The sequence below is a fragment of the Tursiops truncatus genome, chromosome 2 (assembly GCF_011762595.2).
Source record: "Tursiops truncatus isolate mTurTru1 chromosome 2, mTurTru1.mat.Y, whole genome shotgun sequence".
NCBI classification, from domain to species: Eukaryota; Metazoa; Chordata; class Mammalia; order Artiodactyla; family Delphinidae; genus Tursiops; species Tursiops truncatus.
In genome coordinates this window covers 14319324-14334828 of record NC_047035.1, presented here as the reverse complement: position 1 = coordinate 14334828, position 15505 = coordinate 14319324, and the positions used below count along the sequence as shown (strand labels likewise).

Genomic DNA, 15505 nt, shown 5'->3' with positions numbered 1-15505 from the left:
GCCGCTCACTGTTGTGGCCTCTCCCGCTGCAGAGCACAGGCTCCGGACGCGCAGGCTCAGCGGCCATGGCTCACAGGCCCAGCCGCTCCGCGGCATGTGGGATCTTCCCGGACCAGGGCATGAACCCGTGTCCCCTGCATCGGCAGGCAGACTCTCAACCACTGCGCCACCAGGGAAGCGCCCCTGTAGACTTCTAAATGATGGCTATTCTGACCAGTGTGAGGTGGTACCTTGTAGATTTGATTTGCATTTTTCTAATAATTAGCGATGTTGAGCATCTTTTCATGTGCCTATTGACCATTTGTATGTCTTCTTTGGAGAAATGTCTATTTAGATATTGATGGAGATTCTTTAAGGCCCTGCCTGAAAGTAACCATATAGGAGAAGTTTAACTTAGTGGGACCCAATATCTTGGAATTTAACTATGTCTTGAAGTATGGGCCAGTCCCTCTTTCCACAATACCCATTTGAGCTTCCTTGCTTTTCCACCTTACCTATCCTTCCATTCTTCAATCCATCCATGCATCGGTCTATAGCCATCTCTCTGATCATCTGTCCATCAAATACTTAGGGATACAGTGATGAACAATAATAAGAGCTAACATTTACTGAGTACTTACTTACTCTATGTCAAACACTGTTATTAACACTTTATGCTAATTAACTCATTTAATCATCCATCATCCGCTTCTATGAAGGATGTACCATCATATTCCACACTTAACATTCAAAGCAACTCAGGTGCAGCGAGATGAAACACCCTGTCCAAGATCACGTCACTAGGAAGTAGGGGAGACGAGATGTGAACCCAGAGGGTCTGGCTCTAGAGCTACCACTTTGCTGCACTAATCAGGCAGAAATGCTCTTGACCTTCACAAGCTTTATGTTCTAGTGGGAGAAACAGAATTTAAACACATAATTATGTAATTTTAACCATTAACAACTGCTTCGAAGAAAAAGTACAGGCGTTACAAGAGTATATAAAAGGGACATGTAGCCCAGTCTGAGGAATTCAGGAAGGCCTTGCTGCTGAGGAAGTTGACCCTTGGGTTGAGCCATGAAGGGTGGGTAGGTGGTGAGGCATAAGCAGGAAAGAGTGTTCAAGGCAGAACAGCATGTGCAAGGGAAAGAGGTGTCTGTGCTGGGGACCCATGGGGCCTTTGGTGTCTACTGATGTCAATATGATCAAAGGTCAATTCTAACATGAGCCTCTTCTGATGCTCTCCATCCCACTGACTTGCAACCTAAGTAACCCAGTTATAGAAGGCAGACATCTCTAGTTAAGGAGACAGCCTTGTCACCTTCTCCCTCACCCAGTGCCCAGCATATCCACTCTTGCCATCCAGTGCCACCAAATTTAACCCACTGTCCCCATGGATCTATCAGATCCACTTGTTTCTTTCTGATCCCACCCCACCTCCTGAATACAAGCCACTTTCATTTATTACTTGGATGTCTGCAGCATTCTCCTGTATCCAACACTCTTCCAGAAAGCACTCCAGAACCCCTCACATCCGTTGTCCACCTGCAGCCAGACTGATAATTTCCAAAGGCAAATCTGGTCATTCCTCCTCTGCCCTCACTAGAAACCTCCGATGGTCTCCCATTGCTCTCGAGAAAAAGACAAAATTCCCTGCCCTGGTTTAGAGGGCCCTGCATGGCCTGGCTGTCCCCACTGACAATGTCAGTGTCATCCTAGCCCCATGCCATGTCTCACAGCTCCTCAGCCACCATGGTTGCCTCCCCCTTGGTCTCTGCTTCCTGCCACGCCCCTCCCACCGGGAGGCTTGGCAGTGCCCTTCCCTCTTCCTGGAATGCCCTTCCCCTCCACTGTGTTTAGTTAGCTCTTAATCATCCTTTAGATTCCCATTTAATCCTCAGCAAGCCCACCCTATGTCCCTGCTTGGGTACCCATTAATATCTGACCCTTCCCCATTAACATCTCCATCTGAACCAGATTACTCTCTGTTATGGCTGAATCGTGTCCCCCAAAATTCATATGTTGAAGCTCTAACTCCCAGTACTCAGAATGTGACTGTTTGGAGATAGGGCCTTTAAAGAGGTGATTAAGTTAAAATGAGGCTGTTACGGTAGACCCTAATCCAATCCGACTGCTGTCCTTGTAAGAAGAGGAGATTTGGACACAGACATGCACGCACACAGAGGAAAGACCATGTGAGGACATGACGAGAAGTCTGCCATCTGCAAGCCAAGGACAGAGGCCTCAGATGAAACTAAATCTGCTAAAACCTTGATCTTGGACTTCTAGTCTCCGGAATTGTGAGGCAATAAATCCCTGCTTTTTAAGCCACCCGGTTTGCAGTATTTTGTTATGGCAGCCTGAGCAGACTAACCCTTTCTTTCATAGAAACTGTCATAGTTAAAGTTAGTTGTCAAAATTAGTTGCAACTTAACTTTCATTTCATTATTTGATTGCTATCTCTCTGATAAGAATGCAAGCTCTGTAAGGACAGGAACTGGGTCTGGTTTTGCCCACCATGGTATCGCCAGAGCCTGGCACAGTGCCTGGCATATAGTAGGTGCTCAGTAAATACTTGGGGCATGAATGAATGAACAGACAAGTAAAAACATATGAGTGAGTGGATGAACACACATGGAGAAGAAACAGTAATTACACAGTGGTTTTACCTTTGGAAAGATTCACTTTGGGCCTGGGCTGTGTCTGGAAGCAAGGGCACCTTGTCCTGGCTAATATGAGTATTAACATGAATTTATGTAATTTCACTAGATACAGCAAATTCCTGGAATTTCAAGTTTTTACTCCCTCAGAGCAACACTGTTCAGTGAAATTTAATCTCATGGATTTTATTTTTAAAGAGGCAAATAACTCTAGGGTAAAAAAAAAGATAATTCTAAGAGACATAAATCCAGCATCCTTGCAATTGGAAGAAAATATCTTGTTTGTATCAAACCATGATACAAACGGCATGCTTGATTTCCGCTTGGAAAATGTCCTTGATGGTTTCCACGGGACAATGACACAGTGAGAGCACCATGGAATCACCACACAGGAGGGAGGGTGGGACACATGTGAGAATTTCTGTTGCAGTTTTAAGAGGAGTCTTCTTTTCTGAGAAACTCATTATTCACTTAATTATTCATTCTGTTTATTTACTGTAGAGTTATTACACATAAATATGGTGCAAATCCCTGGAATCCTCAAACACCAGATGCCAGTTTCCCTCTGCAGTCCCAAAAGACATAGCCAAGCCATCACTGTGAGAATTAAAACAACAACAACTAAAACCCAATTAAAATTGTGCCAGCATGTTCATTTCCAAAATAAAAACCCTGGGAATGAATAAGCTTTTAGTCACTCCCCTGACTGCTTCTGCAAAAGAACAAACACAAAAAACTTTAAACTAAAACTGGCATATAATTAGTATTTAAATCACAGTTACAATGAACCTCGTATCTGCACAGAAAGGGCATTGGCTAAGTCAACGTCATATTATTTCCCTCATTTTCAAAAATCACGTGATGGAAGAAAACGGCATTTTGCTTTTCAGAATTTCTATGCGTCTGGCCAAAGCCCAACGATGGTGGAGGAAGAAGCCAAGATGGCGACATGAAGTTTGGGGTCTTGGAATCCACAGGTTACACAACCTCTTCCTCCTCATGATGTGAGGGGGCCTAACACCCAGGTGCATCTCACCCACCTGAGTATAAGACTGGGCACAGGAGGGGATGAACACGCAGCCCATGGTCTTGGAACAAAGGCCAACAGAGCACAGAGGAGGCCTGTCTCCTTCAAGAAATTGTTGGGAGTGCAGAGAGAACCACACGACTGAGGGCAGTGCAGGGCTGACCGCTGGGCTGGAGGACGTGTGTGGGTGTGGGGAAGAAGGAGAGGTCGGGGGTGTGTGTGTGTACGTGTTTACAAGTCACCAATCCTCAGGTGATACTGGCTCCACGAAGAACCAGGTGGACTTTCTGATGAGCGTGTGACTGTGGTCACCTCCATTGGAGAGTCGCAGAGTGATAGGAGATCTGTCTGGCCTGCTACGCCCATACCAAATCACAGTCTGCCCAGGGGGTCACTGTGAGACCCGAGGTAACCTTGGAGGTGCAGGCAAATGAGTGCGTTAGTGGAAATACGTGAAGCTCTTCTGGATAGGCCAGAGGCCTGCAGTGCCTCCCCTAACCCGGAGCTCAGACCTGAAAGGCCAGGGGTCTCCATTCTCAGCGTTGTGGTTATAAGGGCGGGCTCAGAAGACAGGCTGTGCAGGTTCAAATCCCAGGTCTGCCACTGACCTTCACTCCTCTGTGCTTATTCCCCATCTTGACAATAAGGATAATGCCTCTGTCTTAGAGTTGCCACAAGAATTATCTGTGATAGTGCGTGTGAAGTGCTGACAGCAGTGTCAGCCAATGGCAGGCACATACTAAACGCTGGTTTCTACCATCGATGCTGGTAAATTCCAGTCCATGTGGCAATTTATCACCGGGCTGAGCTTTGTGGTAACACTGTTGTTTTCTACTTTGTATTTCCAAGGCAGCTGATAAACTGTTTGTTTCACTCCTGAGCAACAAGCACTCCTATTCCTGGCACCTCAGATTAAAATAAATTCATTGCCTCCTGTCCACAATGCCCATGGCCATTTTTGTTACCTGTTGCAAATATTTTCTAGTCACGTAGCCTAATCTGGGGCCTTTTTGCTGAGAAGGCAAAAACATTTTCTAATCTTTTTGGCAACCACAGTGTAAAGTATCAGGTCCATAAAAACACAAAAGGTCTTCATTACTAATATATGGAATAGGAACTCTGTATAATATTTCATTATTGCTTTCTTATTAACATAACATTAATAATCTGTAGCTGCTTTCACAATTCCTGGGCATGAAAGCCTGGTATATTAAGTTATGGCTAAGATTAGATATATTAAAGTTACCTCCATGATATCATGAAAGAAACATGATAGAGCTGAGAAAATCAATTTAAATTAAAATAAAATCATTCTGTCTTATGCTTCAGTTTTCAAGGCAGCTGCTCTTAGATCAGCTCTGACGTGACCTCACTATCTGAGGTCTGAAGTTAAGTGGGTGCACCCAGGCCTTTCCTTCCGGGTGTTCCAAGTCGACTTGCTCAGTGTCTTCACTTGGGTGGGGCAGGGGTGCAAGGGGAGATGAGGAAGCAGGGGCAGAGGGAGTGGAAGGTTAAGTGTGTGGCTTATGAGTTTACAGTCACACCACTAGTCAAGTTAGGTACCAGGGACGGTAAGATGGCAGCAGGTTCATAAGACATAAAAACATCGAACTGGAAGATCGCTTAGAGACAGCTAATCAATCATTTCCCAAAGTATAATCCATGGAACATTAGTTCTTTAAGACGGCTCTCTCTATATCCTCACATGCACATAAACACACACACACACACACACACACACACACACACACACACACAAACACAGAATTACATGGTCCATCAAATAAGTCTGAGAATCTCTGCATTGTACCCATTCCTTGGAGTGCCATAACGGACTTCCGCATTTTAAAGTTTCTGTGAACTCCTACAGTAAGAAAACACCCATTTGTCATCTTTGACCAAGTATTTCCCCAGCTTCCCTGGCCACGGCACCCTTTGTTCATATAACACTTATTTACGTCTAACAGGCAATGAGCAATCTTATCTAAGTCAACCTCCTCCTTGAAATTGATGAGGAAGAGGAAACTGAGGCCCAAGGAAAGTGTTTGACTTGCCAAGGAGCATAATTCAAACACTGAGTGGAGAGAGGAATTCACACCTTCGGATTCTTAGCTCTGCCTCTCAGAGAAACTTCCCTCTCATTCATCAACGTATGCAAACCTGTCATGCACAGGCACGGTGCCAGACACTAAAGACGCAAAGATAAAAAATGGTCCTGGGGCTTCCCTGGTGGCGCAGTGGTTGAGAATCTGCCTGCCAATGCAGGGGACACGGGTTCAAGTCCTGGTCTGGGAGGATCCCACATGCTGCAGAGCAACTAGGCCCGTGAGCCACAACTACTGAGCCTGCACGTCTGGAGCCTCTTCTCCGCAACAAGAGAGGCCGCGATGGTGAGAGGCCCGCGCACCGCGATGAAGAGTGGCCCCCACTTGCCACAACTAGAGAAAGCCCTCGCACAGAAACGAAGACCCAACACAGCAAAAATAAATAAATTAATTAATAAACTCCTACCCCCAACATCTTCTTAAAAAAAGAAAAGGTCCTGGCTTCAGGAAGCTCATAGTCCAAAGCTGGAGGCGGAACTGGAAGTGTACCGACCACACTACAATGTGAGGAGAGCTCAGAAGTGACTGCTGTGGGAGTGGGTCCAGAAGAAAGTATGACTCATCTCCTAAGGGGTTAGGAGTTAGTTGTCACACAGGACGTGAGGTTGGCACGGGGCCTTGAAGGGTGAGCAGGAGTTTGCCTCAGAATGTTTTTATCTCCCTTAATCCCTTTCTAAGGAGTCCCCATAGTAGCTCCCTTGTGTGGGATGATGTTCGCATAAATCACCACAGGATTCTGTCACCTGACTGGACCAGGATCAGGGCCCCAGGGCAGCCAACAGGAGTGTCTAGGGAGTGCTGTCCAACAGAACTCTGTGCAATGATGGAAATGTTCTCTTTGGCGTGGTTCAACATGGCAGCCACCAATCATAGGTAGTTATCGAACACTTGAAGTATGGCTACTGGATATGGCTATCCAGTGAGGAACTGAATTTTTTTTTTTTTTTTGCAGTACGCGGGCCTCTCACTGTTGTGGCCTCTCCTGTTGCGGAGCACAGGCTCCGGATGCGCAGGCCCAGCGGCCATGGCTCACGGGCCCAGCCGCTCTGCGGCATATGGGATCTTCCCGGACCAGGGCACGAACCTGTGTCCCCTGCATCGGCAGGCAGACTCTCAACCACTGCGCCACCAGGGAAGCCCTGAATTTTTAACTTTATTTAATTTTGATTAGTTAAAATTAAATTTAAGTAGTCACATGTGCTGGTGACTTTAGACAGCACAGCTTTAGACTGATTAACAGATTCACTTTGTGATTCCAATTTAAAATACAAGTTGGGGGACTTCCCTGGTGGTCCAGTGGTTAAGAATCTGCCTTCCAATGCAGGGGACACGGGTTCGAGCCCTGGTCAGGGAACTAAGATACCACATGCTGCGGGGCAACTAAGCCCGCATGCCACAACTAGAGAGCCTGAGCACCGCAAATACTGAGCCCGCGCACTCCAGAGCCTGCACGCCACAACTGGAGAGAAGCCTGTGTGCCTCAACAAAGAGCCCGCACACCGCAACGAAAGATCCCACATGCAGCAACTAAGACCCAACACAGCCAAAATTAATAAATAAATATTTTTTTTAAAATACAAGTTGGTTTAGACTTACGATTTTGAGTTGAAATTCGAGTTTACAAATACTATTGAAACATTCAAGAGACTTAAGACATCAGATTATAGAGTCTACTTAATTATACTTAAAATTTATTTAAATACATGGGAAGATGTATTTGTTCACTGGAGAACTGAAGGGCTTAAAAGAGAATTGATTCAAGGATTTGAAAACATTAAAAATAAGTCCTCTGACCAGTGGAATTAGCTAGAAATCAATAACGAAAACTAGAAATGCCACATCCTTTGAAAATTTAACAACGGATTTCTGTACAGCCCATGTGTCAAAGAAGAAAGTACAACAGAAATTAGAAAATATTTTGAACAAAATATTAATGAAGACAAGACATACCAAAACTTGTGAGATGCAGCTAAAGCAGGGCTTAGATGACACTTACAGTCTTAAATGTAAGTATTAGAAAAGAAAAAAGGCTGAAAATCAGTACAGTATTTGTCTTTCTCTGTAAGATTTATTTCACTTAGCATAGTGCCCTCAAGATCCATCTATATCGTCACAAGTGGCAGCTTTTCTTCTTTTTTTATGGCTGAATAATATTCCATTGTATGGGTACAGATACAGATATATTTCATATTTTCTTTATCCACTCATCCATCGATGGACACTTAGGTTGTTTCCATGTTTGGCTATATTAACATATTTACAGGCCTTCTGAGACTGGCCACAGGGAGAATCTAGGAACCATACCTGTGGGTTTTCTCAGTGCTGTAGGAATTATGAAGTTCAAAAGACATGCAAAGTGCTTTCATTTCGATAGGTCCAAGGCCAAGGGATTTCCTCCTTTGAAACGTATATTGCAAATAGTATTATAGGAAAGCTAGGCACTTTTGTTTGTTTGTTTTTTTGAGGTTCTCCAAATGCAATTCAAAAGCAGATATATGAGGTCTCTTCTTTGTCAGAAACCAACCCATATAACAGGTTGTGAGCGTACTTCCCTATGGCAAAAGCCTGACTCCACTGGGACACTGTTGAGAGTTCAGAGTCCTATAAAGTTGCCATTAAGTGGTGGTTTTCCATTTTTTGCTTATGTTTCCTATAACATTATTTTGAAAGGCTATATATAACCCCTTTATATATTTTTAATTGACATCTAGACTTGTATTATACATTTAAAGTGGCAAGGGATATAATTTCCATCATACAGTAATACCTGAAAATTTTAAAATAAACTTTTATTTTAGAACAGTTTTAGGGGCTTCCCTGGTGGCGCAGTGGTTGAGAGTCCGCCTGCCGATGCAGGGGACACGGGTTCGTGCCCGGTCCGGGAAGATCCCACATGCTGTGGAGCGGCTGGGCCCGTGAGCCATGGCCGCTGAGCCTGCGCGTCCGGAGCCTGTGCTCTGCAACGGGAGAGGCCACAACAGTGAGAGGCCCAAGTACCACAAAAAAACCCACCAAAACCCAAAATAGAACAGTTTTAGATTTACAAAAAAAAAAATCGTGAAGATAGTACAGATTTCCCCTACACCTCACACCCAGTTTCACCTATTATTAACATTTTACATTAGTATCATATATTTCTTATAATTAATGAAACAATTTTGACATTACTATTAACCAAAGCCCATGCTTTATTCAGTTGTCCAGGGTTTTTATCTAACGTATTTTTCCTTTTCCAGGATCCCATCCCAGCTATGACATTACATTTAGCTGTCATGTCTCCTTAGGCTCCTCTTGGCTGTGACATTTCTCAGGCATTCCTTGTTTTTGACCTTGACAGTTTTGAGAAGTGCTGGTCAGGTATTTTGTAGAATGTCTCTGAATTAGGATTTGTCTGCTGTTTTTCTCATGATGGGACTGAGATTGTGGGGTTTGAGGAGGAAAGCCAGAGAGGTTAAGGGTCATTTTCATCACATACATAAGGGTACATAGTATCAACAAGATTTATCACTGTTGATACTGACCTTGATCACCTGGCTCAAGTAGTGTTTGTCAGGTTTCACCACTGTTACTCTATGTCTCCCTTCCATACAGTACTCGTTGGAGGAAGGTCACTCTATGCAGTCCACACTTACGGAATGGAGAGTTATGCTACACCTCTTTGAAGGCAGAGTACCTACGTAAATCATTTGGAATTCTTCTGCAAAGGAGATGTGTCTCGACTCTGCCATTTATTTATTCAATCATTTATCTGAATCAGTGTGGACTCATGGATATTTATTTTATACTTTGAGTTATAATCCAATACCACTTTATTTTGTTACTCAAACTGTTCCAGCTTTGGCCACTTGGAGCTCTTTCTATTGGTTCTTGTGTCCCTTTGATACACCCCTACCAATGTAAGTTGTTTTTTTTTTAATTTTGTTTTGTTTTGCTTTTTGAGCACTTCCTCACTTTCTGGCTCATCTTGCATATTTTACCACAGTAAAAAAAAAAAAAATTCCCTGTGCTTTACCTATTCAACCCTCCTCCACCACAAAAAACCCTTGATAATCACTGGTCTTTTAGTCATCACTATAGTTTTGCCTTTTCCAGAACGTCATATTGGTACCATACAGAATGTAGCCTTTTCACACTGGCTTCTTTCACTTAGAAATATGCATTTAAGATTCACCCATGTGTTTTTGTGGGTCAACAGCTCATTTCTTTTAATCACTGGATAATAATTCCATTGTACGGTTGTATCACATTTTGTTTATACAGTCATCTCCTGAAGGACATCTTGGCTGCTTCCAGCTTTGGGTGATGATGAATAAAGCTGCTATTAATAATCTTGGGCAAATTTTTTTGTGGAGAGAAGTTTTCAAATCAGTTGAGTAAATATGTAGGTTCATGACTGCTGGCTCGTTTGGTAAGACTATGCTTAGCTTTGTAAGAAACTGTCAAACTGTCTTCGGAAGTGGCTGTGCCATTTTGCATTCCCACCAGCAGTGAGTGAGTAGAAATTACTGAACTGAAAGTTAAACTGAGGGAGGAAGAGAGGGGGAGGAGGAGAACAGAGAATGAGAGACGTCAGGTCACATCGGCGGCATAACATACGTGTAACTGGATTCTGAGAGGACATTCTCTTCAAGGATGTCAGAAAAGAAGTGTTTGAAGAGATAATGGCCAAGAGGTTTTCATATTTGATAAAATACATGAAGTATGTTGGAATTTTGGTTTCTATTTGTAGTGGGGGGGTGGAATCTGTTGACACAAGGACATCAGTTAAAAAGCAGGTCAGATAGAACCCTGGATGGCTCAGTGTATGTAATTCTATCTATGGATGTGATAGGAATAGCAGAAACAAAGGCAGGAAGGGCGGGAGGGAGGGAGGAAAGGAAGGAAGAAAGTAAGGAAGGAAGGAGGGAGGAAGGGAGGGTAGGGAAAAAGGGGGAGAAAAGAAAGACAATGGGTTTCCCTGGTGGCGCAGTGGTTGAGAGTCCACCTGCGGATGCAGGGGACGCGGGTTCATGCCCTGTTCTGGGAAGATCCCACATGCCGCAGAGCAGCTGGGCCCGTGAGCCATGGCCGCTGAGACTGCGCGTCCAGAGCCTGTGCTCGGCAATGGGAGAGGCCACAACAGTGAGAGGCCCGCGTACCGCAAAAAAAAAAAAAAAAAAAAAAGAAAGACAATGAATAAACCTCATCCCACAAGCAGTCCAATATAAGTAGCAGTAGAGAATGCTTGGTAGAGAAGTTGACTCAGCACTATTTCTGCCATGTTTAACCTTAGAAACATCATTTAAAGTCAAGGTTGGCTTCCTTCTTTACACCAAAGAAGATGACCAAACCTGGCTTCTACTTTACAGTGACTATTATTATAATACTTGCGATGTACTTCCAGACCCTTGGTCAATTTTTTTGTAAAAATTTAGTATTATTGAAATTGTTCTTCCTAATGAATATACTACAGCAAACCTAACTGCTTTGTTCTCCTTTGAAGTTTTTTCCCCCGCCAAGGATCAGTAAATCATAAAATAAGGAGTATATTTGGATTTCAGTTTATGTTTTCATATAAATTAATCTGCATTTTCTGTGAAGTTAGAGTGATGCTCTTTTTGATTCACACTTCTGAGCATTTTACCGATTTAGCAATCTAAGAGAAATTTAGATTGAACACTCCATATTTTATTATGTTAAATTGTTTTCAGCCACTTTTGAATCCACGTGGCCAAGCCAGTTTAAATTTGTTTTGTAAGAAAGGTCACTCTGTGAGCTGCTATCCCTGATGCCATTACATTTCCATTTGTGTGGGTTTTAACCGCCTAATTCCACAGTTGTAAACAGATTTCTCAAAAGTTACAAGAAAAAGGAAAGCAACCGTTTTTATTAACCCTAAATTACAATTCTGTAAGTGAAGCGTGAACCCCAAGTACCGTGACTGTTGAAAACTACGGTTTAGAATTTATACACATGAGTGAGTGTTGCCCAATGAGGATGCACATCTATTTCAAAAATGCTTCCATTGTTCAGAGCATTTCTAGAAATCCCCTTTGAAAACCACCTTTAGAGCTGGCAGCACATTTTAAAAGATATTGTCTCTGGTGGCAAATCTTTGTCTCTTGAAAGTGGATTTGATTAATAACCCAATGTAATTTGGATTAAGCTTGGTGATGTGTAAGATGGGAATTAGTATTTAATACCTACCATGTGATAGAAGCTTGACCTGGGATGGCCAATGAATCTGGATAAACTCATTCTGGATCAAAACCAAAGTGAGACCAAAGAATACGGACCAGTGTCATAGATGATTTTCCCACTGGAGGTGATGTAGCAGAATAGCAGTTATTTATGCTTAATCAGGCTGGCAGGTTTGGCTCTCCACCCTGACACTCCACCCATCGCCACCACCTGGCCCGAGCCGCGTTACTTAGGCTCTCTGAGGTGGTTTCCTCATTTATAAGAGAGGATGCTAATGTCTGTCTCATCAATTTTCAAGAATAAAATAAAATAATACAAAATACCCAGCAAAATTAGCCCCCCCTTTCCCCCCCTGAAGGTGACAATGGGGAAGGAAAAATATTCATTAGGACACTGATATACCTAAAATAGATAACTAATGAGAACCTACTGTATAGCACAGGGAACTCTACTCAATCCTCTGTGGTGACCTAAATGGGAAGGAAATCCAGAAAAGAGGGGATATATGTATACGTATAGCTGATTCACTTTGCTGTACAGCAGAAACTAACACAACATTGTAAAGCAACTACACTCCAATAAAAATTAAAAAACAAATTCACTAGGATGAAGGTGGCCCAGTGTTTTTTAAATGGAATTTTATCTTATGGTGTATTTTCCTATTACCTCATCAGATATGAATTCCAAGGTTATTTGTTAATTTTCTATTTGGGGCAAAGATCTAGTTGTTATTTTGGTGTTTTTAGGCTAAGGGACTTGTATGTGTGTGTGTGAGTTGCCTGGTTGTGGGATGGTATGGTAGAGGTAGTTGTGAAAGATGAAGCTGAACAGACAAGTGGAGACAAGACTGTAGAGGGCTTTGAATGGCACGTTAAGGGTTAGACACGACCCAAATGAAAAGATGGCTATTAAAGCTTCTGAGCAGAGAAGAAAAAAAAAACAAAAACAATTCTATTTGTGCTTTGAGAAGATAACTGACATGCTGGACTAAATTTCATGACAGTGGGGTCTAGTTCTTGACTTGTCACCACACCCTTTACTCATCTTTATAGCAATGAATAGAAGAACATATGCCCCAATGGACGGATGGGAGTGGGAATAAGAACATGGGCCGAGAGATCATGATGCATGGAAGGAAATGTCATGAAAGTTTTTGCAGATGCAGACTCAAAGGATGCAGTGACTGACTGGATATCACAGTGAAGGAAGATGGGGGAGATTTGAAAGAAACTCCTAGGTGTCTGGTTCAGATGAGAGCTTGGGGTGGGGGATGGGATGGATGCCATTAACAGAAATAGAAAACACAGAATGAGAAGCCAATTTTGGAAATCAGAGAAAACAATGAGTCTGATTTTAGTTCAGTGAGCTTGGGTTGAGGTGAAAACGTCCAACCGGCAAATGAAAACACAGGTCTGGGTGCAGCAGAGATCAAGACGAAAGATAAAGTTTGGTTGGTGGAGTCACACCCGTAATGATAGCTGAAGTCTTGGGAGAGAATGAAATCATCCTTGGAGAATGTGTTGATCAAGAAGAGTGGCCAAGGACTCCCCTGGTGGCACAGTGGTTAAGAATCTGCCTTCCAATGTAGGGGGCACGGGTTCAAGCCCTCGTCCAGGAAGATCCCACATGCTGCAGAGCAACTAAGCCCATGTGCCACAACTACTGAAGCCCGCATGCCACAACTACTGAAGCTTGCGCACCTAGAGCCCGTGCTCTGCAACAAGAGAAGCCACCGCAACGAGAAGCCTGCACATCGCAATGAAGAGTAGCCCTCGCTCGCCGCTCCTAGAGAAAGCCCACACGCAGCAACGAAGACCCAACGCAACCAAAAATAAATAAATAAATTTAGTAAAAAAAAAAAAAAAGAGCGGCCAATTAGAGTACCCTGGAGAATACTAACACTTACAAGATAGTTGAAGATACAGGAAAAGAGAGTAGAATGGGAAGAATGGGCACAGAAATACCACGAGAGAGCAGTGCTAAGGAGGCTAAAGAGGGAAGGACCCAAGAGAAAGGACAAGTGTGATGGGGTCCGAGAGGGGCTCGTGCGTTTGGCCACTGGAAATCACTGGTGATCTCTGAGAGACAGCTGTTGCCACAGGGGAAGACTGGAGCTGGTCATAGTGAAAGATCCGCTGGAGGCAGAGGTATCAGCGAGAGAGATCTGGCGACAGCTTCCTCTTCCATCTTGGCTGCTTCTTCTTAGTCTATTTAGAAGACTCTTTTCTCTGCTGCCCCAGTAAATGTTGATGTTACCTAGTATCTGTCCTTGGCTCTATGCTTGTAACAGTTAGGGTTCTCTTGGTTTCAGATAACAGAAAGCAACTCCAGCTGGCTTGAGCAGAAAGATTTATTGGAAGGATACAGAGTTACCTCATAGGACCCAAAGGGTTATGACTGGGCCTTGTGTATAAGCTTTAATCAGAAATCCAGTATCATGGGTTTCTCTAGTTCCTCTCTTGTTCCCCTCTTCGTGTCTGTTTCATTTTCTGCTCTCACTGCAAACCAGCTGCCTTGGTTTTCCAGGCCACATGGTGGCAAACACGTCTGCCCCTCGCCCCTGAGTCATAACCACTCATTCGGCCGGAGGAGCGCTGTTCCGCCTCCCTCACTCTCACTCCTGAGGTCTTCCACGGGGAGAGACCGAGCTGATCAGCTTGCATAAACGCCCATCCTTGGGCCATGCAACTGAAGGGAGACCAACAGGGTCACACTGCAGACAGCATCATGTGGCTTGGGGACGAGGGTGGGGCAGGGGCCTGGAAGTGAGAAGCTGGGGCAAAGCTTACAAGACAAGGATTTGGATGGAGTGTAGAGGGAGTGGTAAGGAGGGAAGGTGACATGAGCAGCTTCTCATGGCCCCTTCTTTTGGTCTGTGCTCTGCCCTGAGAGCCTGGGCCCTCCTAAGCATCAAATCCTCGAGGTGCTCTCCCTCCTAGAGAAGGTCCAGGTCATATTGCTTTCTTCTAAAAAAAGAACAGGGGATGGCCGCCCAGCTCTTATCAACTTCCCCTCCTGTGACCAGCCCTGAGCACACCTGGCTGAGTGTCTAGGGACCAAGCCTAGACCAAGATGAATCAGAGTTGACTGATCCAGGGGCCAACTGAAGCCTCTTTCTAGGGTCTTTGCACTTGCACAGATGACGGGCCAATTCCTTTTTAGAATGGTGTGAGGCTGCAGTGACCAGGGGACACGGGCAGAGTCCGGAGGTGCTTGTGTTACTCGTTCTCATTTTCCTGGAAACCCAGCTGCACCACTGCCCTTCCTATGTTGGATTATATAAGCTAGCCCAGTATTTTCTAGTAAATTCCTTTTCTGTCTAAGCTAGTCTGGGTAGGTTTCTGTCATTGAGACCTCACTGAGACCGAAGAGAGCCTGGACTAATCCCGGATCAAGGCAGTTGCCCAATAGCTCTTCCCACCCTGGCCTCCTGCCTGCCACTCAACGGGAGGACATGACCTCTCCCTCTCTCTTGTCATGATTACAGGAAGAAATAAGGTCCAACTAGTGATTGCAATACAAGGTTTTGGTATTCTGGCAATTACTGAAATAC

At 44.1% G+C, this 15505-nt stretch overlaps 1 protein-coding gene across 9 annotated transcripts in view; it reads right to left on the bottom strand.

Annotated features, from left to right (window-relative positions):
• EFCAB11 (EF-hand calcium binding domain 11) overlaps nt 1–15505 on the bottom strand; it is a 226694-nt gene that overhangs the window by 64650 nt on the left and 146539 nt on the right. Inside the window, exon 8 of one of the 9 annotated variants that reach the window (XM_073800129.1) lies at nt 7444–8729. The exons of 7 other annotated variants lie outside the window; for them this stretch is intronic. In XM_073800129.1, coding sequence (XP_073656230.1) covers nt 8567–8729 — 163 coding nt within the window. In that variant the 3' untranslated portion in view covers nt 7444–8566. One more of the 9 variants, XM_019919205.3, reaches the window with a different exon arrangement.